At 34.3% G+C, this 24,939-nt stretch overlaps 4 protein-coding genes across 6 annotated transcripts; 2 read left to right on the top strand and 2 right to left on the bottom strand.

The window, feature by feature from the left end:
• Window positions 1-299: 299 nt before the first annotated feature.
• LOC133695045 (disease resistance protein RPV1-like) lies at window positions 300-5,774 on the top strand. 3 transcript variants are annotated; one of them, XM_062116798.1, is made up of 6 exons: window positions 300-1,273; window positions 2,087-3,182; window positions 3,279-3,551; window positions 3,656-4,570; window positions 4,683-5,326; window positions 5,533-5,774. In XM_062116798.1, the coding sequence occupies exons 1-6, from the start codon at window positions 786-788 to the stop codon at window positions 5,585-5,587; spliced, it is 3,471 nt and encodes a 1,156-aa protein (XP_061972782.1). In that variant the 5' UTR covers window positions 300-785; the 3' UTR covers window positions 5,588-5,774. The 3 variants fall into 3 exon arrangements, with proteins under 3 accessions (XP_061972782.1, XP_061972785.1, XP_061972783.1); XM_062116801.1 differs by having other exon boundaries at window positions 3,077-3,182; XM_062116799.1 differs by lacking the exon at window positions 3,656-4,570.
• A 1,587-nt stretch (window positions 5,775-7,361) lies between these two features.
• On the bottom strand, window positions 7,362-9,233 carry LOC133695048 (small ribosomal subunit protein eS12-like). Its single transcript, XM_062116807.1, has 5 exons — window positions 9,149-9,233; window positions 8,987-9,038; window positions 8,555-8,861; window positions 7,862-7,927; window positions 7,362-7,763 (listed from the first exon to the last, which is right to left on the bottom strand). The coding sequence occupies exons 2-5, from the start codon at window positions 8,992-8,994 to the stop codon at window positions 7,704-7,706; spliced, it is 441 nt and encodes a 146-aa protein (XP_061972791.1). The 5' UTR covers window positions 8,995-9,038; window positions 9,149-9,233; the 3' UTR covers window positions 7,362-7,703.
• A 1,600-nt stretch (window positions 9,234-10,833) lies between these two features.
• Window positions 10,834-11,534, bottom strand: LOC133693828 (photosystem II repair protein PSB27-H1, chloroplastic-like). Its single transcript, XM_062115157.1, has one exon. It carries the CDS (start codon window positions 11,461-11,463, stop codon window positions 10,936-10,938), a length of 528 nt encoding a protein of 175 aa, XP_061971141.1. The 5' UTR covers window positions 11,464-11,534; the 3' UTR covers window positions 10,834-10,935.
• Window positions 11,535-19,085: 7,551 nt separating this feature from the next.
• On the top strand, window positions 19,086-23,346 carry LOC133694202 (BTB/POZ domain and ankyrin repeat-containing protein NPR1-like). The gene is made up of 4 exons (XM_062115665.1): window positions 19,086-20,537; window positions 20,755-21,496; window positions 21,998-22,201; window positions 22,834-23,346. Exons 1-4 carry the CDS (start codon window positions 19,989-19,991, stop codon window positions 23,097-23,099), a joined length of 1,761 nt encoding a protein of 586 aa, XP_061971649.1. The 5' UTR covers window positions 19,086-19,988; the 3' UTR covers window positions 23,100-23,346.
• The last annotated feature ends 1,593 nt before the right edge of the window (window positions 23,347-24,939 follow it).

Here is a 24,939-nt window from a genome sequence, read left to right on the forward strand (position 1 = left end):
ATTTTATCATCTGGCCATTCGGGGCACCTACTCTGCTTGGTTGAAAGTACAGAGGAATCTGTTCAGATAAACCAGTGGCTTTGTGCTCTGAACAAAGTTTTTTTAAAAAAAAAAATAAAGAAAGAAAGAAAGAAACCAGAAACCCATCTGTAACGATGGCTTCTACCTCAAAAGGGCTCTATCTTGAGTTCTAGAGGCGCCGACACAAGGAAAAGGTTCACAGGCCATTAATATTGTGCTTAGTTCTCTTCTCCATTGTCATCCTCTCAAAAGGCTATGCAGCCCTCTATAAGGTACATGCAAGGTCTTCCTTTTCTTTTTCTTTTTCTTTTTTTGCGTAGAGAATGGTTTACAGAACATACAACTTGAAAAGGCAGCAAAAGCCAATAAAGGAAAGTAACATCGCGACTTCACTCAACGAACACGAGATAGAATCAGAACCTAGAAAATGAAGTCCAAAAGCAGAGTGGCGTGGTGGATAGGCAACAAATTGAATCACATCGACACGGAGGACGAGGACGACGACAAGCATTTAGTTACTTTGACTAATCGGTGAATTTATTTTAAGCTACCCCTTTTATACCATCACCGACAACTTTGTCACCCCTGGTCATGCGAGCAAGCGTGGTGGTGCCTGTTGTATGTAATAAATCCGTAAAGAAGTACCATTGGCCATCTCAAAAACCTGATACCTGGGCTGACAAGTAAACGCCCTAGGGCAGATTGCGGAAGAGCTTAAACCTAAAAGCAATATCTGCAAAGAAAGCACAAACCCATCTCCACCGATGGCTTCCTCCAACTCCAACTCATCAAAATGGGATTATGATGTGTTCTTGAGTTTTAAGGGTGCAGACACAGGGAAAGGTTTCACAGACCATTTATATTCTGCTTTGGTTCGAGATGGAATCCACACATTTAGAGATGTTAATGAGATCGATAGTGGTGAAGAAATTGGACCCGAGTATCTTCAAGCAATTGAGAAGTCAAGGTTTTCTATTGTCATTCTCTCAAAAGGCTATGCATCCTCCACTTGGTGCCTTGATGAGCTTGTGCACATCCTCGAATGTAGAAAAGAAGGAGGTCATGCTGTTTGGCCTGTCTTTTATGACATAGATCCATCTGACGTTGAAGAGCTGAAAGGGAGCTTTGAAGAAGCTTTTGCTGAACATGAAAAGAGTTTCAAGGATGACATGGATAAAGTGCAGGGATGGAAGGATGCTCTCAGAGAAGTTGCTTACCTCAAGGGTCTGGATCTACAAAAACATTGGGATGGGTAAGTAGCTATCAACTATAAGATGCCATCGTTGATCTCTTGCAAAAATGAAAATATTGATTTGCACTAATCACTTGAGATTTCATGCAATTACATTGATCAATCATTCTGTTTTGAAATTACAGCAAGTACTTTAATTTTGTGTTGGAAAAAACCCATTGAATTTAAACTTTAGGAATTAATTACATAATATATATTTTTATTACAACAAAATCATATTCCTGCTCCTCACTATTCGTATTTCACCCATCATTTTTCTTTCTTGTTCCTTAGCCCATGCTTGTTAAAAAAAAAAATGGGTTCACCAAACTTCTACCTCTGCTCACTCTCTCCTTCCCATGCCGTCTCTCCCCCTCTGTTGCCGATTTTCTCCAGGTTCCCCCCGCGCCCCCCCCCCCCCCGCGCCCAAATCTATTAGCAAAGAAGCTTAGCAATAGCATGTTAGTTCTTGCGAGTTAAGAAGTCCACGTGTCCACCATGCACAAAGGGTGAGGATTGAAGCAACCAATCTGCTGCAGAATGGTGTTCTGGTTTTAATGTGTTATATAATATAGTATAATTCTGTTACATAGCAAAATGTAGTGATATATTATAATTAAGCTTATTGGTTTATGCCGCTATGTCGTGTCATGTGTGTATTATGCCTTGGATTTATCGCCTTGCTAGTTTCTCCTGCTCGCAATACGTGTTCATGTGCTTTTGTTATTAGTAGTTTAGTACTGCTTTTGTTATTAGTACTGTTTCTATGGGCACTTTGGATGGACATGCATATATCCTCTACTTTTGGTATTCACTTCATTCATAAAATTGCAGGCATGAAGCAAAAAATATTGACTATATTGTTAAGGAGATTTCAGACAGACTTGACCGAACAATCTTGAGTGTCACTACACACCCAGTTGGTTTGCTTTCTCGTGCAAAAGAGGTGATTTCATTGCTAGGTGAAAAGCTAGTAGATGTCCGTATAGTTGGGATATATGGGATGGGGGGGATAGGCAAAACGACTGTTGCCAAGAATGTTTACAATTTAGTCTTCCATGAATTTGAAGGTAGCTGCTTCCTTGAAAATGTTAGAAAAGAATCAATTTCCAAGGGCATAGCCTACTTACAGAGGCAACTTCTCTCGGAGACCTTGAAAAAAAAACATGAAAAGATAGACAACATTAGTAGAGGATTGAACGTGATAAGAGACCGGCTGCATCGGAAGCGCATTTTCATTGTTCTGGATGACATTGATGAACTGGAACAGCTGAATAAGATTCTTGGAAATTTCGACTGGCTTTTTCCAGGAAGCAGGGTGATAATAACAACTAGAATCAAGGATCTGCTACAGCCATCAGAGTGGTATCTACAATACGAGGTTAAGGAATTGAATAACGATGACTCTCTTCAGCTCCTACGTTTACATGCCTTTAATGAACACCATCCCGTTGATAATTACATGGATTGCATGAGAAGAATTGTATCTTATGTTAGAGGAATTCCTCTAGCTCTTGAGGTCTTGGGCTCTTCTTTGTGCGGCCAAACCATCAATGTATGGAATAGCAAGTTGGAAAAGCTGAAAGTGATTGGCAACGGAGACATTCACAACAAACTTAAAATAAGTTATGATTCTCTTGATGATACTGAGAAATTTATATTTCTAGATATTGCATGTTTCTTCATTGGATATAACAAGGATTACATCATGAGCATACTTGAAGATTGTGGTTTCTTTCCTGCTGATGGAATTAATACTCTCATGAGGAGGTGCCTTGTAAAAGTTGGACCTGATAATAAGTTAACGATGCATGATTTGCTTAGGGACATGGGAAGAGAGATCGTTCGCCAAGAGTCTTCTACAGATCCCGGGAAACGTAGCAGACTGTGGCTCCAAGAAGATGTCATCGATGTAATAACCGACCGAATGGTAAGAGAATCATTGGTAAAGGTTTTCACATCTATAAAATAAATCCATGAATGCATTAGTTTCTTGTTTTAATAGCCAATATTTTTCTTCAATCAGGGTACAAAAGCAGTTGAAGGCCTCATTCTAAACCTGCCAGGATTAAAACAGTCGTTTAGTACCAAGGCATTCAAAAAGATGAAAAAGCTACGACTGCTGCAACTCAATTGCATATGCCTTGAAGGAAGCTATGAATATATTTCCACTAAATTAAGGTGGCTGTGCTGGCTTGAATTCCCTTTGAAATCAATACCACCTGATCTTTATTTGGAAACTTTGATTGCTCTAGATATGCGCTATAGCAGTCTACACCAGTTTTCGGAGGAAATAAAGGTGGCTTATGATATCTTTTCAATTTTCCTACAAGCATATTATTTAGTTCAAAAGGGTAAACATTTAACATCTTACTCATATCTTATTATGTTTTATTATCGCAGTCTCTTAAAAAGCTGAAATTCCTCAACCTTAGCCACTCCCATGAGCTCACCAAGACTCCTAACTTAGAAGGCTTACCTTGTCTTGAAAAATTGATACTTAAAGATTGCGTTAGTTTGGTAGAGGTTCATGACTCCATTGGAATTCTTGGTCGTCTTCTTCTTCTGAATTTCAAAAATTGCAAGAGCCTTAAAACTCTTCCAGGGAGCATCTGTGCTCTAAGCTCACTTAAGAAGCTAAATGTGTCAGGTTGCTTGAAACTTGAGGGATTGCCTGAAGATTTGGGGAGTTTGAAATCCTTGGTTGTTCTTCTTGCTGATGGAACTGCAATAAGTACTATTCCAGAAACCATTGGAAATCTAGAAAAACTTAAAATATTGTCTTTTCATGATTGTCATCTTATCTTTTCCCCAAGAAAATTTCCACAAACAATGAACATCTTCCCAGCTTCTTTACAAGAACTAGATCTCAGACGCTGCAACTTATCTGATTCCATGATTCCGCATGATTTTCGAGGCTTATTCCTTCTGCAAACTTTGAAATTATGCGGGAACAACTTTACAAGCTTACCAGCTAGCATTGGAAACCTTCCTAAGCTTACAAAACTTTTGCTAAACAACTGCAAAAGACTGGAGTACATCCCAGAGCTTCAGTCAAGCTTGGAAACATTCCATGCAAATGATTGCCCTAGGCTGCAATTTATTAACATGAAATTCTGGCGAGGAGGAGAGCTGAAATTGAATGGTTGCCGAAACTTAAAATGCTTGCAGGGATTTTTCAACTTGGAACCCTTAGGAGTGGACGTTGTGGAAAAAATTCTTGGAACTTGTGGCTTGGTCACGGAAAAACCTTTCCCAGCTGTTGAAGTGCATATAATTAATAATCTGACAAGAACTGCTATAATTAGCCCTCTACAGGTTTCTTATCTCTCCCTCTGATGTGACTGCGTGCTCACATGCCGATGCTAGCACACACAGATATGTTTGTTTGGCTTGTTTATGTACTGATCTTATGGTTCTAATGCAACAGGCTCTTTGTGAAAAATCTATTTACAGCATCTTTTTACCAGTGAAGGATATTCCAACATGGTTCAGCCATCAGAATGAAGGAGACACAATATCCTTGCAAGTGCCCGCACTTGATCCTGGTTGTAAAGTAACAGGATTTCTTATATCGGTAGTTTATGCATGGGAAGATTCCCTTGAATCCTGCTATTTATCCCCTAACATTACAGTTATTAACAGAACAAGAAATTTTGACTGGATGTATGACCCACGAGTCACCTTCTTTCCATGTGAAGTCGAACAGGATATGATGTGGCTGAGCTGTTGGTTGTTTGAGAATGAAATAAACGAGAAAGGCATAGTAGATATGAGCTGGAGATTTCAGGATGAGGTGGAAGAAGGGGATCAACTGGATGTCTTGATTGACATGGGTTTTGGAATTGTCGTGAAAAGGTGTGGCATCCACTTGCTTTACCATCACAACGATTTACAGGGTTCCCAGTCAAATGATATACTAGCTGCTATTCCACATGCTTGCTTTTCAAGACACCATGGGAGGTTTATGATGTCAAGTCGTCTGTTTTTGACATTCGATCGCAACTGCCATGAAGTAACATGCCATGAAGTAACACTTGCTCGAAGGTGGCATGATGTACAAAGTTTCAAGAGGTAAGCATGGATGCAATAGGTATAACAGATTACAAGTTCATTACATTATTTTGAGATTTTCTTTTCCTCGCTATACCAAAGCGGTTCATTATTACTTGCCCCCAAAAAATAACATTAGAAAGAGTGTCCTAATAGACTTCAGTAGTTTCCAGAGTCTCCAAAAGTTTGAGTATAGTTTTAATTGCTTCTCTCTATTTGCTTGGCAGATGGTCAAATAAAAGGGAGCAAAGGGTGAACGAGCTACCTGATTTTTATCGATGAAAGAATTTAAACAACTAAGCTTTACAGAAGTTCCAAAGATCACGAAATCTTGTTATCTTTGGATTATTAATTGCTTCCTAGAAATTTAGTATCCTGTAGCCTTAATTGGACAGCTTGAACCATATTCTTAACAGTACTGATTTCATTTGATGAGCCAGAATGATGAGCCCTCTGAATTGCCCTACAAGATTCTGAACTCCAACCAGAAGCCGGGTTCTATCACTTCAACAAAACTGAAGAATTTGCAGCCATACTCTTTTAGAAAATATACACGTGAAAAAGAGGTGATTCCTATCTTCATCATCTACTTTACACAGGACACAAATAGGATTGACGACCCTTTTAATCTTCCTTTCTCTTCGTAGTTAATCTGTCCAAAATAGGTGGCCAAAACATGAAGCTGTGTTTTGGAATATGTAATGGCTTCCGGATCAACTGAAACCAAGCTACTCTGTTCCCCCTTTTTCCTGATCTAATCCCAAGAACTTTTGACTGAAAATTGCCCGTCGATGGTGAGCTTCCAAGTGACACTACCCTTTTGTACACAAGTACGATATAGAATACCACCCATAGCATGCTGAATAGCTTTCATAGCATCTTATCTGGCAAAAGGCCATTTCTATTCACCACCCGTGAAAGCTTTGCTGCTGAGGGCAACCCAGACTCAGAAAAGATCATTTGACCATATTTTTTAACCGAAGGACCCACCAGAGAAAGATATGCTCTCCATTGCCCACTACATGCTCAATTTGATCCCAAATTACAGTTATCAATTTTAGCAATTTTCTCCAAGTCCATGAACAATCATTTGAAAGAGCTAGATTCAAATTGTGCATCATAAGATATAAACCTTGCAACTGTTGTGCTATGTTGCGTTACATTAGAGAGGTGAGAGTATAACCCAAGTTGGAAGTCGATCCACAATAAGCTGTTGCTCTCTACGCTGAGCGAAGGAATTCATTCGTTGGTTCAAAGGAGATCGGTTCGGTTCTTAAAAAAAGGAGTTGTGCTTCGCTTGTAAAGAGAAGCAAATCTCATTTAGTTTCTAGTTTGTTAGGACAGAATATTTTGTTGAATTCTTGAGCTGTTTGTCTTGCTTAACCATGCTCAGTTCCGTAGATGTAGTTGCTATCTACTTCAGCTACTCCTTGCTTCTCATTGATGCCGCTCTATATTTGATATCCATGTTAATCCTCTGACGGCAAAAACCTGAGGTTATCTACCATCTGCACAAACATCAGTATCAACGCCAAAAATGTTACAAGGATAGAAAGACATGCATTCCATGTAGCAATCAATACAAGTTTCATTTATGAATAACGTCATACACTGAAATCAAACAACCCCACCTGAGCAAAACAATGTTCCATCGGATATAACAGCATCAAGCTGGAGGTTGACCATCAGGAGGAGCAGAACCTATCAAGCTTCCAGCAGGAACTCGAGAATCTTATCATCTTTAACCTTGTCCATATTTTGTAGAAACTCAACCCTTTATTGACACGGTGTCTAGTTCAGGGCTCCTTGTACAGTTATCTTTTGGTCGTATAGCGGGCTTTCCACCCTTTTCCTCCCTTACTGGAGCCATTTTTAATGAACTCAGATTAAAACAAAAACAAAAACATTATTGACACATTTTGTTTTATATTTATCTTCTTTTCACCTCTTCCAGGTGACAACTCAAGTTTCATCCAGTTATAACCTAAATTCAACTAGTCAAAACTAACATTAACAATAAGCATGGAAACCAGAGGCGGACAATTCACAGGATGTCTTAGGTTAGAAAATCCTGGGCGTAAACATTGCCTGTTGAAATCAATGAAGACAATTAATATCCCACTACAGTATCATTTAGAAAAATGAACGAAGAAGTGCTCTAATTCTGTCACTCTAGACATTTAGCATCCCATTCTAAGTAAAAACTTGGCCTCTCTAAGTACAATTCACACTTAACCAAGTAGAGGCTGAAAATATTGCGACCGAGAAAAACATCATAATATTTTTTGATATACTGCAAATAGATGATGTTTCAACTACAACAATAAAGAAAAACAAAATACACTCAATTTCCTTAAAGGACTCCGGGAAAATCCAAAAAGATCAAATCCATAATGACTTAGTTAGCTTTGATATGCTGTTGGACAACATTAAGAGCTTCACTGTCCTCTCCAAAATCCTGCAAACCAGTCAGCAAAAGAATATGATGAATCCCTTTTGAAAGACAGTCAATTAAATAAAAATGAGATGCAGCACTCCGAAACTGATTTTTACTACCTTCACAACAACGCAAGAGCAACCAACTACTTTCCTGGCCTTCCCCTCTGAATCAATTTTGCACAACTGGATACCAAGAGCCCATATTAGATAAATCAATAACTACTATACAAGGAGAAACATTGCAAATTTTCACGAGAGAAAGCAAAATGACCCATCAATCCAAATGACATTTACCCTAACAGACCATGGCACAATTTTTATTGAGTTGAAACCTAAGGGGATCTACAATTTGAATACCATTATCAACAAGGCTAGAAACAAGTTTGAAGTATTAAAGAACATTCTACAGAGCATTAAAATAATATGGACTTCACCGCATTAAAATTAAACAAACCAACAGAGCAAATACTGTTTCTTTAGAGCTCCAAATGAAGCTAATTGAATAAACATAAAAGAGCACGCAAAAGAGCTTGTACAATCTACCATCTGACCATTTAATTTCAGACAGTAATCACAATGCCATTAATGTTTCCCTTTCCTCGATCTTAACCCCCTCTTTGTAAGAAACTTACATTTTCATCTCTAACGTTTCAGATAGTGATTTCTATTCTCGAGTTGAACTATTACAACTATGACTTCAAGTAGTCAAAACTAACATTAAGAACAGTAATCTCAATACAGAGTTTGCAGACATGTTAGTCAATCAAAAGAGATGTAAGAGTAAAAACAGGAAGCGGAAGAGATACTCACACCAGCCCACTCTCCTAGGGTCTTTGCACTTGGAACAGATAGCAAGTTCACTTTGTGGTCAGCACAAAGTGCCTTAACAAGTTTGACATAGTCAGGTTGGTTACAATCCTCGGCCAAGACACAAAGTTGAGCAGTATGCTTCTCAATCATTTTGGCCCCTTCATGAAGACCTCGAGAAAGCCCGCCATGAGCAAGTGATTTTCTCAGAACAAGCTGCAATGCTGTCATCAAGTCCATTGGCTCACCGAGGGGTGCGGGTGCATCAGCAACAGCTGGAGTCTCATTCTGAGGAACAGCACCTTCTTCACTGAAAATAAATGCAAAAGATTGAAAAATAGTGATTCGGATTCCGTAAAGACTATAACATGCCAAAAACCCAAAACCCTTTATGTCATTGAACTTTCTTTAAAGAAAATCAAAGAAAAAGCATACCCTGACATGATGATGATTCTTTTTAAATCTGGAGACTTAAATTAGTCTTAAGCTGTATAAGAAAAATAAAGACAATTCAGATCCCAAAATAATGAGAAAACATGTTCATATATTGGAAAAAAAACGTTTGAAAGAGAAAGCTAGTGCAAGAGAGAGAGGTACCTTGCCGGCGAGATGCGAAGGAGGCTCCGTGAGAAGGGAAATAAATGAAGTCGGGGCAGTAGCAAAATACGTTTTTATATTAGGGCGTTAAACCCTATTTCTAGTTCTGAATTACAATATTGACCCTTACCCTGGACTTTTTGTCAAAATAATGAAACCGGTCCGGCCCATCACCTGGCTCAAAGTTTAATCAAAACGATGTTAAATTAACTTTTTAAAAATTAAAATAATACCGTTTAAGAAAAAATTAAAAAATTATTTCAGATTTCACTGAATTATAAGTTAATTAGTTTGATAATCATATTAATTTTTAAATAATATTTTAAAATACAAATTAAATTAAATTTTAAATTTATAAAATCATGAAATCATGAAATAATTTATTAAATTAAATCAGGTTTAATAACCATGTTTTTTTTCTTCTTTCTAAAACATGGTGGAGTAATCTTCTTGTTCACAAGAAGGGGATTCTACTTTTATCATCCAATTTTTATAATTGAATTAAAATAAGATGGTCATATAAAAAATTGAAAATATTAGATCTGAGCTTATATTTGGTGGAAATTCATGGATTCTGTGAGGGTTTTGGATGAAAAACAAATTTCTTATATGAGGAGTTGAAGAGAATCACAGTTAGCAAAGGATCGGTCATGATATGATGAAAAGTAAATCAATATCGCAGCCTACAAACAACATTCAAGAGCTGCAGATTCTTAATTTCATGTTAATGTTAGAGCGACAGGGAGTTTACAGAAATTACAAGCTACATCTATAAATAAGTTAAATTTAAACGGTAATGATTTGAAAATGAGATCATCTTTTACCATCTCATCATCATCCAGCCCATTCCCAGTTTTTCACCCTATGGAAAACCCGATCATCTCAAACACACCTCATGTGTTCTTCCCCGCTACTTCTAATTCGATTTTTTTAAAATAAAAAAATAGTCAAATTAAATATATTAAAATAATATATTTTTATATTTTTAATATTATCATATCAAAATTGTTTAATATGATATTTTTTAAAATAAAAAATAATTTTAAGAACATTTTATAACACAAAAATAAATGTAATCAAATAGACAGCAAGAAATATACAGATTGGTACTTTGAATCAAATCATGTAAGCGGCCACTAATTTCTTTTCATCATATTGCATATGATAATTTGAATTATATAATGACCAATTGTTAAAAAATGTTCTTAATAAAAATTTCTTTTTTTTTTGTTTTTTTTAGATTAACGTGGATATCTAGAATATTTTTCACGTACCTCAACTAATTCCACATACCCTGAAGATAATAACCATGTAAGTCTTCAGTGATCATAAAGTTTGTGAGACTCGAACTGATGATCTTTAGAGAGCAAATCTAAAATCTGACCAATTAAACTACACCTCTCATAGTTTTTTTTTAGTTTTTTTTTACAAGTAGCTTATGGGTTAATTTTATTTTATATCTAAAAATATATTGTAATTTATCAAAATTTATTAAACTCTTCTAACATTTCATTTATTTTTTATATATAAAGTATAATAAGATTAATCACCTCATAGAGGTAATTGATAAAAGATAAAATGAAATTAATCTACAGTTTGTGAAACTTTATAGTGAGCAGTAATTATCAGTGAGCGCATCGGTTAAGAAAAACGATGAAGAAAAAAGATCGAAGAGAAGAAGAAGATGACGAATCTTTGCTCTCGTTATGTGATCTCAGACAAATATAAAGTAATTAAAATTCAGATAGAAGTTGAATAAAAACCCAAAAAGCAAAATCTAAATTAATTTATCTGCCCCTTAACAATGCTTTCTCTGCAGTGTCCATCTCTTCGAGAATTCTGGCCTTTCTCTTAGATGGGATGGGAGCTGTCGGCCCAAAGCTGATGTAATGCCCCGTAACAGCATTCAAAGCCGAGTAAATATCACGAAAAGAAGCACGGCCGAGTAAAGCTTTCTCTCTTCTATACTTAGCCACCCAAGAGTTGGAAGTTTCTCTTAGAACAGCAACTGCATCGGCCACGTTAGGATCGCTCTTGTCCATGTTCATGGTGGTCCTGACCTTGTCGATCACTTCTTCTGTGTCTTTCACGTACTCTTCATCCGATGCTGCAAAAGCTGGAGTGACTGGTAGGATCAGTGGGGAAGTCAGAACGGCGGTTGCCAAGGACAAGAAGTGGCGGCGGAGAAGGTGGTTTCGGATTTGTTGCTGTGGTGGTGTCGGTGGTGGGAGTGCGGTGGTGGGAGTGGGTTTGGGTTTGATGGGAGAGAGGGGTTTGAGTCTGGAGGTTGGGGTTAGGAGTGTTGGTGAAGCCATGGAGTTTTTTGGTGGAAGGGAGGGAAGAGGAGCGTAGAGAGTCTCTGTTTTCTACCGAGGACTGAGGAGTTGTGAGGAGGGGACTGGGTTTTTGCCACGTAGGCTTATCACCTTATCCATATTCTTGGTTCTATGGATGAGACCATACCCAATCACAGTGCATTAGCAGGCCAGCCAATATGATGCGTAAGCACTTGCCCAAAAATTTGGGAGAAAAAGAAAAGAAATCTTACAACTGTTCATAAACAAGGTAATATTTTATTAAAAAAATAAAATTCAAGAAACTAAAACAAAGTTTTTTAGTTTTTCAAATTTATACCGAGTTTGAAAAAAAAATTAAAATTCTTCACAATTTTTCAATATAAATGTTTCAATGTTTTTCGAATAAAAAAACTTAAACATTATAATTTTCTATTTCATACACAAAACACTTTTTAGTAATTTAAAATATTAAAATTATTATTTTATATATTCTCATATTTTTATAAATTTAATTTTTATTATAAATCTAATGTAATTCTTTTTAGTTAACGATATAATTTCTTTCATAATGATTTTTAATTTGAATGAAATAAAATTAATATTCTATGATTTTGAATTTTTATAAAAAAATAGATATAATCTTGATGTATTCTTATTTTTTGAATAGAGAAATTGTTTTGTTTTTAATAAATGAACATATTTTTCAATTCTTTATTAAAAAAATGAAAAATAAAAACTAGAGGTGATAAAAAAAAACCGAAAAACTGATTAAATCGAGAAAACTGGAAAAAAAATAACTGAAATAACCGAACCATGAAAAAAAACCGATTAAAACGATTAAAATTTTGAAAAAACTGACCGGTTCGGTTCCGGTTTTATAAACCTGAAACGGAAAAAACTGAACCGAAAAAAAAATCAGAAAAAACTCGAGCCAAACTGGAAAAACCCGAGCCAAACTGGAAAAAACCCAGTCAAACCGGGTTGAATCGGTTTTTATCCTAAAAAACCGAACCAAACCGAAACTGGTTTCGATTTTTAAAAAAAATCAGTTTGGTTATTTTTTTTATAAAAATTGAACCAAACCGAAAATGATCATCCTCAACAAAAGCAGATGAAATTTAAAAAAAAAAGGAAAAAAAGTTTTTTGTTGCCGAGAAATGTTTATTGTCCAAATTTGAGATGTTACATCAAATATTTTTAATATTAATATATTATGGTTAATTTTACAATTTACGTCTTCGAATTCAATCAAAGGTAAACAGACGAGTAAATTGGGAGTTTGTGTTTGAAAGATATTAAACAGATGAGAACAGAATATAAAATTTAAGGCGTATATAAAACTATTACTATTTTTAATTAAGAATATTATTATCCAACAGGATTTAACAAGTAATTTTTTTTTTAAAAAAAAAGAGATGCAAAAACAACAAATAAAAGAGCAACGAGAAAATCTAGGAAGGCCAGGTGTCTCAAGTCAGGTGATTTTCATATTTTTCTCAAAAAATGCAAGTGGCTTGTAGCCTACAACAGCCAGCAAGTGCAGGTGCATATATAAGCTTGTAGCCTGCAACAGCCTGCAAAAAAATAAATAGAAGAATTAAAATATATAACAATTATTTTAAAAATAAATGGTAGAATTAAAGAGCTGTTATGTGATTAGTTCTTGTCGTGATGTCAGTTTAAGGATAAAAAATAAATTGTTATTGAAGATAAAAGATTTAAAAAGCATAGATGTTACCTTACACACAAATAAAAAATTAAATTTTTTTTTCTTACACGGCCAATTTTATATACAAGAGTTTACCACTTTATTTTTTTAGTTACTAATTCATATTAAAAATTTTAAATATTTAAACACTAAAGATCTTATGTTTTAAATGTGGAATTGAAAGCTCTTTTTTAATGTAAGATTTGAAATATTTTTGACTTAAATGCTTCGATATTTTTTTAAAAAATAGTATACTTACAATATATGTCAAAAAATCATCTTAACTCAATAGTTTAAGCTGTTAAGTGAGATTTTAGGATATGATTTATATTATTCTCTAACACATACCCTTAAGTGAAAGTACAAGTTCATATTACCTTATACTTAATTTTTATCAAATAAAAGAGAATAATGAGATTCGAACTCGTGATCGCTTGATCATCAAGGTTCTGATACCATGTCAAAAAACTATCTCAACCCAATAACTTAACCTGTTAAGCGAGACTCATAATATGATTTATATTATTCTTTAATAATATAATATAAGATAAAACCTTAAGAAATTACTCTCAAACTTCATTATTTCCGACAGTTTGATCCGTTTTATTTGAAGCCACTTCTTTATCTTTTAACCTTAGGGGCCCTCCAACAGACACTTATCCTCTTTGTGTGTAGGTCTATAGTGTAGTTATAGATAATTGACCATACATTTTAGTTTTATCATTTTATCTTGATTATTTTAAAAATTATAATTTATATTCTGAACTTTATAAATTCATATAACGCTGACAAAAAAATATCTAATTAATTATAGGTTGGCTATTATATTTAATTTATTGATTAAAAAACCCATATTGTTTTAAAATAACGAAATTTCCGTTAAAAAAAACTCTTCTTCTCTTGGCTAAACATGAAACCCTAGCCAATTCAGTCATATCATCTGTATCCAAGAAGCACAAGTAATCACATAATATCGCGAGGCTCAATCTTTGTTAAGTTGTAAGGAAATGTCAAATAATTTCCTTTTTAACACAAGTATTACGAACAACGATAATGATCAGACTGCCATTTCTCGGGGAATTCTCAATTTGTCTGTCATCTCAATGTTATTTCTGGACCTGCCAGCCAAGGTTCCTTATACTTCTATGGTCCTTGCATCCTATATCAGCAACGAATCTTCCGGCTGGAATTCATGGATTTTTTTTAGTGTGATGTTTACTGGGGAGAGAACGAGGATGTGTTGTGTTGTAAGGGGGAGAGAGAGCCTGGTAAGTGATGGAAATTTTAGTTGAATTGGGTATAGTTGAAAGAGTACAACAACTGAATCGTTGAGCATTTCAAATCACGAAGACGCCTGTTGTTGTGACTCAGCACAGGAATCAGTACTAAACCAGAGTTAGGTCAAATTTGGGACCTTCCAATCCGGCGAGGGGATACTCACAAGTCACAACCCCATTTCAGGCTTCCATTACTATTGCAACTAAAAACACTGGATGATGTAGTAGGTGATTCATTAGTAAAAAGTTTGAAATTAAAATATTTATTTTTCTTGTAATTTTAGGATTGAGTTTTATAATTGCTAATATAATGGTCACTAGAGACTTACATGATTGTTAATTTTAGAATCCGTAAAATTAATTGAAATGCGTGCAAACTGACCCGAATATCCACTTTAATTAAAAAAAAAAACACCAACCATGTTCCTCCCACTTCCAACCCTCCAAAAACACCATCACCAACTGTGAAGTATCATTTTAATTCTCATCCTGTTGATAGTGGTCGTTTTCAGATCATTTCAAAAAGCTCTTCTATAACCATTAATGTTAAAGTTCCTAGAAATGAGACATCTTCTAAAAACCAGTCAAGAAGTTTTTATTTATTAAGATATTTAATTTTGTGTAACATAAAATCTTTTAATTTTTCTTTATTTAATTACATGGAAATTAAATTTTTTGTAAGAAGAGAAATAAATATAATTTTATTGAATCAAAATGATTTTCTAGTATAATTTCTCCTTTCATATTTTTTCTTTTGAATAAACAGGCTATGATCTTATAAAAAAATAAAAATTTAATGGTATCCAATGAGAAAAATTGTCAAATTAATTTTTAAATAATCTATTTGAATGATTAATATACACACACATATATAAAAGACATATCAGGCCTTGGGCATAGGCCTGCGCCTAGCCGTTAGGAAGCGAGGTACATAATTTAAAATTTTAAATAGCGTTTGTTTATTGTGTTCTCAGTACAAATTGTAAAATCACTGGTTTTTTTTTTTTTTTGTCTTTATCAGATGATTCTCAGCAACCCGATCTCGAAATTCGTACTGTTCGTGAGGAAGATACGTGTTTCCAGTCTCTCAGCAACCCGATCTCAAGGCTTGTAGGAACACTAACTTCATATTTAAATTTGAAAAATCTATGGTTATCTTTTAAATTGTATTCATGTCAGATAAGATATTTTAAATCTTCTGCAGCTGATTTGTTTCTTGTACATCAAACATCAGTGTGAGCCTTTGGGGCTCGTTTTGTATTATCTTGAAGATTAATGTTGAAGAAAAACAGGAAATTAAGCAAATCCCATGACTCCTTCTTCATGGATTATGGCCGTAAATTTGAGAAAAGCAATGCTTACTGTATAAGTGTGTGCTGGTAAAAGTACATATATTTGATTCGTTCCTTTTCATTTCACCTTTAATGATCTTTAGACTGAACACGCTACTCTGTTTTTAAATTAAATTATAAATTAAATATATATAAATTATTTTTCAAGATTAATCATTAACTTGTATATATAAATTTATCACGTTAACAATAAAGTTTCAATCCAAATACATAATATAAAATATAAAAATTAAAAATATATAAAATTAAAAAAAAACACTATCAAAGTTATACCCTTCAAGAAATATAATTCATTTATGATCGAATCCGAATCAATATCTTCAGTAAGCTCTCGTTCAATGTAAAACATCATAGAATCTGCTAAGAACTCCTCTTCAATTTTATTGCGAAGCACGGTTTTAACATGTTTCATAACTGAAAATATCCTCTCTGTGGTGGTAGTGGAAATAGACAAAGTCAAAATAAGACGAATTAACTTGTCAATCAAATGATAGTGTTGCGACTTATTAGTTTCAACTAATTATCGACATAATTCATAAATGATAAATATATTTTGAAAGCTCTTATGATGAATTATATCAATATAATAATGCTCTAGCTGAGATTTCAAATCATACATCTCTTGTTTATTGAAATCTTCAGAATAAAATTTATTATTGAGTTACAATATATCATAATGATAGTGTTGGTAAACTATCACTGATCTTTGTTGCTGACATGAACGACCTATAAACTTTTTATATGAAGTATTCATATGTGGTATATCGATCTCATATTATGTGCAAATAAATTGCACATGTGTAAGGAGAATATAAAATTCAGCATCTTTCAAAGTTTGAAGCAATGCTTTAGTAGTTGATACAAGATCTATTGCATTTAAGATATCAAGAGATTTTTGATGCAAAGCTCGACAAAATAAATCAATAATCATCATTATTTAATGCATCAAATACAAGATGAATATAAATTTAAAAGATTTTATTACAATCAAACAACCACCAACTTCTCCATGTATAGAGTTAGAATATCCTTCCTTAGCCATACTTTCAAGCATAATAATAGTTGCACCATATATATATATATATATATATATATATATATATATATATATATATATATTAAAGTGCAAATAGAATCAAAATGTAAGCTCCACCAGATAATTCCACTTCGCTGTAAATTAACGATATAGGAGTTTCAGATTAATCAGGCGCTCCTCCTCCAAGAGTGATATTGCGTGATTCCACACGCCAGTGATAGTGATGCTGCGTGGTTCCACAATTGAAAAAAGGGTATTAACGATAATTAAAATAAAATTAGAAAAATAAAAAACAGGTATAGATCAAAGACATTTAATCTAGCAAGATGAAACATTTACCCGGTTGTGTTTACTGAATTTGTTTTTAAAATTATTATTTTTATTCAATCAAATGATATTAAAAATAAACATATATATTAAATTGATTAAATAAAATAAAAGTGAAAAAATAATATACAAGGCTACACATATCAGAAATATTATCTAAAAATAAAAAAAATATTTTAAAAAATAAAGTTCTTGTATACAAAAGATAAAAAAAAATTTATAGATGTATCAGAATAATATTTTCAAAAATTAAATATGCGCAACATCATCAAAAAACAATCTATATCCAAAAAGGTTAAATAAGCAAAAACAAATCACAGAGGAGAGATATTAATTAAAACAAAAATTCAAAAATTATTTAAAAAAAATATATAAAAAAGATATCAATAAAAAAAGCAATATAAAAAAATAGCTTGGTTACTGTGGCTTAACTCGTTAAACCCGAACCATGAACTTAAACGAGTTCAATATCTTTTTTCTTTAAAATTTACATTTAACATTTTTTTTTAAAAAAAGGGCTAAAAAAAGTTCAGACTCATGGACCTATGGTCCAACATGCTCAGGTCACTAAAATGAAAAGCCTAGGAGCGCTAGCGAGCCATCTTAGTTTTTTTTTTTACTTCTTTTAAAAATAATAAACCGTTGACACATCATCTGCCAAGGACGATGACATGTTGTTTGCAAGTCAAGATTCTAGCCTCCATAGTGGTAGCTAGAATATAAGAGAGCTAGTCTTTCGTAAAAAAAAAAAAATTGATTTTCAAACTATTTCAACCCATAAACATCTCACTAATATCTATAAACCATTTCATCAACTCCAAATACCAAAAATAATATTATGTAAATGGGTGAATAATGTCAACTTAACAGGAAGCACCCTATGCATTTTAGTTTTTTTTTTTAGCAAATAATATTATGACAAATATATCCTTATTTCTTACAAAATATTTCATAAATATAACTAGAAAAAACCTTGTATAGCTTGATCGTGTTTTCACTTCCCCTCTATACTTTTAAAAATTATACTTTATATCATGAGTTATACATGTTAAATAAAAATTTACATCCTTAACCTTGCTTGCAAAAAAAATTAATGTTTTGAATATTTATAAGTTTGTGATTATATTTTATTTTATGACTAAACATCCCTTGTGATATTATTATTACAACTTTGCCATTTAACAAAAAAACAAACCCAAACCACCATTTCTAACTTCTTCTTCTTCATTGCAATTTGTTGTATCTTCTCGGTCACCTTTTTATCTTTTTCATTCAAATCATTATTTGCAACATTATATTCAATATAGATAAAAAAAAAAAAAAGACCCATTCAATTAGAACACCTAGGGAACACACCCTTAATTTACCAAACCAATTAATATAGCAATTCTTCACCAAACCCACAGACCTAACTGGTTATACCCAAAACAATACCCAATGTGAAGGATATGGTTCTAGTTCTCTTCTGTCCGTCCGCTTCTTCAATCAAAGAAGATGACATGCCCATTAAAGAGTGAGTGATAATTGATCCGACAATTAATGGCCAAAATCCATGGGTGATTTGAGATTGATGGTGGCCGGTGAGGGATCAAAGATGCATCAATTTGCATCGGCTTATCTTTATACAATAAAGAGGGAAAAAGGTGGTGGCTAGTGTTGACGGAAAAGGGGAAAAAAATATGGTATTTATGATATATTATATATGATGGTGATTTAATCATTTTGTCTGATTTAAAGATTTGAATTAATTTGTAATTCCAAAAATTATAAGGAAAAAGTGAAAATACGATCTGCTATAAAAAGTATTTTATGATTATTCTAAAATTAATATTTTATGTTTTTTTTAAAAAAGAGAGTCTGGAGAGTGATGTCCCGTCATTTCTTTATGAACGTCCATGTACATAGCCAACAATCCGATACAAATTCTGCTGTTCTATAAGTTCATTCACTGAAATATGATTGATAGAGAACAATACTCATTTTTAAAGTAACTTTATATTTTTTTAGATAATGGAAGGAAGAAAGCAAAGGCAGTGAGGAATTTTTTCGGCAGTGGTGCATAAAGTATTTTCCTTGGCAGGCTCTTGCGTGCAGGGGTAGTCGCAAAAAGAAAAAGAAATTCAATATTGCAACTCAAACGTCGTACATTTGTTCTTTTTTTGATCTGTGTGTATAGCTTCCAACTTTAGATTTCATGAAATATATGGATCCATAGCTGATAATAATTACGAATCACAGTAATCTTGTCTAAACTCGCCTCTTAAGTATTTTTTTACCCAAAATTTACTCAATCAACTGCAAGCAAATTGGCACTTCAGCTACAAGGTCTCCGATAACCTCTGTTGTCCGCAGTTCTTCACCCCGAGCTGTTTTTTCATCGCTTTCTAAATGAATCAAAGTTTGTTTTCCTCTCTTTTTGCGTTTTGATATTTCCTTCGAGTATCTGCTCTTTCAGGGTTTGGCTTCATCTGGGTTTAGCTTCTTTTCAATGCTTTTGCGCAAGTTTTGAGTTTTTCTCGAGTGAAGTGACTTTGTGTAATTAGTTTCTTTGGTTGCTGTCCCCCCCCCCCCCTTTTTGTCACAGCTCTTGACCATATCTGTTCTGTTTTGTTATCTGGTTTTTCTTTTCAAACAATTTTTTTAATTTTTTGTTTAATTACCATACCCTGGTTTTATGACTTCTGTCTGATTAAAGATGGCTATCTATTTATGGCTATTTTTAGTGAACAATATTCTTGTGTGGCCATTCCTTCGAATTTGATGCTCTCATACTGTCAATTCCACGTTTCTTGATAAATTGAAGTGCTTGCTCGGCTTAACTAGGGACGTTTTGATCCAAAATCATGGAAAATGCCATTGAAACGACATCTTCTTTCAGTTTTGATTCATCTTCTTATTTATCAAAAGGGCCTAGCAGCCATCGCGTACCAATCCCAGATGTTCCCGAGCCTGGTGTAAACCTTGAAAACTTGAGCTTAAGCAAGCTTAGTGGTAATCTTGAAAGGCTATTACTTGATGGGGAATATGATTACAGCGATGCAGAAATTGTTGTTGAGGGCATCCCTGTAGGTGTCCATAGGTGTGTATTGGCTGCTCGTAGTCAGTTCTTTCATGAGCTTTTTAAGAAGGTAGATGGTAATTCGACAAGTGGAGCTAAACCAAGGTACCTCATGTCTGATTTGATGCCTTATGGTGGGGTTGGATATGAAGCCTTTAATGTTTTTTTACATTATTTGTATACCGGAAAGCATAAGCCGTCTCCGCCAGAAGTGTCACAATGTGTTTACGACGCTTGTGCCCATGATGCTTGCCGCCCTGCTATTAATTATGCAGTGGAATTGATGTATGCCTCCGCCACTTTTCAGATGAAAGAGCTTGTTTTGCTTTTTCAGGTAAGCTGTGATTCCGATTGTTGTTAAGGTTATTTTTCATGGATAAATTGTTAGGTTTTTCCTATGTATCCTAACTTGGAGTGATTCATAAATAGGGAATAATTGACAACTCACTGAATTGCTAGATCAAATGCGTGTTTCCTTTGCTTTTTTTGGATATTCAAGATAATCTTATTTTTATTAGTAATATTATTCAACATATAAATTATCCTTGCAGCGGCGTCTCCTGAGTTTTATCGACAAGGCTCTTGATGAAGATGTAATCCCAATTGTTATGGCTGCCTTCCACTGCCAGCTAGACCAGCTTCTCTCTCACTGCATCGAAAGACTTGTAAGGTCAGATCTTGATAGTGTATGCATCGACAAGGAGCTCCCTCATGAAATTTCAAGTAAGGTTAAATTACTGCGCAAAAAATCTCTGGAAGAAGCTGAAAGTAGCGTTGAAGAGGTAGACCCCATGGGTGAAAAGAGAATGCGTAGAATCCACAAGGCTTTGGAGTCAGATGATGTTGAACTGGTGCAGCTTCTCTTGAGTGAATCTAATTTTACCTTGGATGATGCTCATGCTCTCCATTACGCTGTTTCCTACTGCGATCCTAAGGTTGTCAAGGAAGTTCTTGCTTTAGGCTTGGCTGATCTCAATCTTAGGAACTCCAGGGGATATACAGTACTTCACGTGGCTGCAAGGCGCAAGGAGTCATCAATCCTTGTGGCACTACTAGCTAAGGGTGCCCGTGCATCAGAAACTACAATGGATGGACGAAATGCAGTTTCAATCTGGCGTAGTTTGACTAGGCCAAAGGATTATAATGCAAACACCAAGCAAGGCCAGGAATCTAACAAAGACAGGATATGCATTGAAATCTTGGAGACAGAGATGCGTAGGACTTCAATGTCTGCAAACATATCGATGATATCGCCAGATTTGAACATGAAGCCGGACGACCTGGAAGATAGAGGTGATAAACCTTTATCTGTATCATCTAATTTCCTGTCGCCAGTGCTGAATTTATCATACATTCACTTTTTTGCACCACAAATTTGGGTAATTAGTACTAGTTACTTTGCATCTTCGTGATAGTCTGAAAAGAATTTCTGCAGCAGCATGTTTTTATAATTTGTTGAACATTTTTCAGCCAAACCATAGTTTTAGTCTCAATTGTCAAGATATTTTCTACTTTACTCTTAATTCATTCTTTTACGTTCCAGCATCCGTACCAATTTTTTTTTGTTCAATTTACTGCTCAAAAGTACAAGTTCACTTCCAATCAAGAAAGAACACAAATGTGGACATTTGTAAAGATACCATAGGGCAAGGCATGATTGTGGGCCTTAAGGCATTGGGCACACACTAGTTTAGCCCCAGCTCTGTCATCTGTAACTTCTTGAGAAAAATGCACTTTAAATCTTTGGTTGATGTCGTCAAAGTAAGTGCTAAATGCCAGTCTACTGTGTGGCAGTGGCGTTTGCACGATTGTTTTTTCCTGCTGAGGCCCGGCTAGCTAAGGACATGGCAAATGCAGATTCAACCTCAATGTACACTGCCCTTCCAGCGCCAAAATCAAAAGGCTCAAGTGGGGACACAAGGGAGGTTGATTTGAACGAGACACCTTCTGTTCAAGACAAAAGCCTCCAGTTGAGACTACAAGAACTGCGTAAAACAGGTATAATTTACTGCCATTGTCAGAAACTCCAATTTTGTTTTCCAGTAAAGTCTACAGTGCGTGACTCCCAGTTTAAAAGTCAAGCTATAAGATTTTCCTTGTGCGTTGTCTTCTTACCTTAAATGTCTTCAGACGAGTATTTCAGAGAAATCGGTCACGGATCCTGCCATATTCATCTGAATTTGCGGATCCATCTTTCTAGTTAGAGTCTTCAGGTATCACATCTGCAGTGTTGAGGTTCTAAAATAATCCTAAAAACGATCCATGAAGTGGATGAGTGCCGGCTCTAAACATGGGGCATAATAAAGAGTCGCCTTTGCGAATAAGAAAAAAGGTTTCAAATATGCTCTCATGAAGCCAACATGAATGGGAATATTATAGCTTTTTGGAAAATTTTAGTTCCCAGAACGTTCTCTTTGACAACTCACAAGACATTTGTGAAATCAAAACTTCGGGGGATTACTGAAAAAAGCTATTTTAAGGGCAATGATTATGGATTAAATCCTTTAAATCGGTCGAGATGAACACTAAGACCCTAATAATCAAATGCAACTTGCAGTAGATAGGCCTAAGTTGGTACATGTATAAACAGGAGTTGCAAGATGCGTTCTCTGATTTTTCTTTGATGGCAGTGGAGATGGGACGGCGCTATTTCCCGCATTGCTCAGAAGTTCTTGACAAGTTTCTGGATGACGATGTGCCTGATGCTCTCTACCTAGATAAGGGTACTCCTGCAGAGCAGAAAACCAAGAAGATGCGCTTCCTGGAACTTAAAGAGGATGTACAGATGGCATTTAACAAGGACATGGAGAAAAATAGATCAGTCCTCTCATCATCTTCTTCGTTCTCATCTTCTCCAAAAAGTGGTGTAACACGCAAGGCTAGGAGGAAGTGCTAGAACTTGCGTTCGCCATTGTTTTTTTCCCTTCCCCAGGAACCCCACGAGACTTCTTTGAGTTTTTTTTTTTTTTTTAAACGGCGTTCCTCATCAATATCGTTAACAACAAATTTTCTAGGTTTTCTGTGTATAGTAGCATGAACGTTGTAATATATCTCGTAGTGGCTTGAAAAATCAATGTAGAAACTTAAGATCTTTGTGAGCAATAGCTCTTCTAATTTCTTACTTTCTTCATCTTTTTGACTAACAGGCCAGTTTTGAAGGTTTGTTTCGGAATCAAAAGGCCCTAGAAATACATTTAATTCGGTAACACTTGCATAAAAAATTATTTGTCACGAGTGCTGCTGCCTGGCCAATTGCCCATCAGTTTCTTACGTGTCCCTCGACATGAGCCTCTCACTTCTTTTGCATTTGTTTTGTTTGGAAGATATAAATTTCTTTCAATAGAAAATGAAAAAAAGATTTTTACATCTAGATTTAAAACTAATCAATGTAAAATATTAGTTTCTAAATAAATATAAAATAAACAAATATAAAAATAAAACGAGTTTAAATGTCATATAATTAGAAGCGCTTAGATAACATATTTTTCTCTCGACAATTCTTCAATAATATTTATAATATCTTTTTTTTAATAAAGATTTGAAAACTGATTTATCAATCTTGTATATTTTAATTTTCTTTTCTAGCATATTTTCAAAAATTAAAAAAATTGAAAAATTGAAAAAAAAAATAGAGAGTGAGGTATCAAAGAAAAAAAGGAATCCAAATAAATTAATATGAGACTGCAAGTACTTATCCACTATAATTGTAGAATGAAAAAAAAAGAAGATTATGATATTTAAAGATAAAAATAAAGGAGATAGGAGATAAGGGATACGAAGAAAGAGAAAGATAAGCAATAAAAATAGCTATAAGTAAATTAAAATTTATTTAAAAATATAGTTATGGTTATTTTTTAAAGTATTTTTAATATCAATATATAAAAGAGAAAAATGAGAGAAACCTCATAAAAAAGAATCTCGTGGACTCTCTTTATGTTAATTTCATAGGTGGATGAGTTGATTTTTTATGCGTGTATATATATATATAATCCGTAATATGTTTCGTACAAAAATCTATATAAAACTATTATTAGCAAAAAGAAACTCATAAAGAGATAAAACATAAGAAACAGAAAGAAGAATACTAAATGAATTAATTTTTTTTTTAATTGAGTATTTCTATTTTGATAACATTCATCTAATCTAATTTCTCATGTACTTTTTACCAGTGTGATTTAAAGGAAAAAAGAGACCTGTAAATTAGTCAATCTCCGCGCTAGGCATTAGTCATAACTACATATTGATTGTATTCATTTAATTTATTGTAGACTTTCCTTGTATAAATAGATCAGCTCCACCTCTTTTAAAGTAAGGTGGTTTCCTAGCACTGTTAGTTACTTACAGCAACATTTTCATGGTATCAGAGCTGCCATAGATTAAAATCTTTCGATCTGTCATCTTTCTTTCTTTTTTTTTTTTTTCATTCTTGGTAATGGCAGAAACCTTCTCTTTCGATACCATGGTCCATATGATCACCATAAAACTTTCAGCAACTAATTATTTGCTTTGGAAGAGCCGGCTCATTCCCTTCTTGATTGTCGAAACCTCCTATATAAGTTTTGTTGATGGATCCCTGTCGCAGCCGACTGCCACCATTGAGAATTCTTCATCAACAAATCCAAAATTCCTGGAATGGAAAGCCAAGGACCAACAAATTCTCAGCCTACTTCTTTCCTCCCTCTCTGAAGTAGCCATGGCTGTCACGGTTGGACTTACCACTTCCCGTGATGTTTGGC

This window comes from Populus nigra, chromosome 5 (genome assembly GCF_951802175.1).
Source record: "Populus nigra chromosome 5, ddPopNigr1.1, whole genome shotgun sequence".
NCBI lineage: Eukaryota > Viridiplantae > Streptophyta > Magnoliopsida > Malpighiales > Salicaceae > Populus > Populus nigra.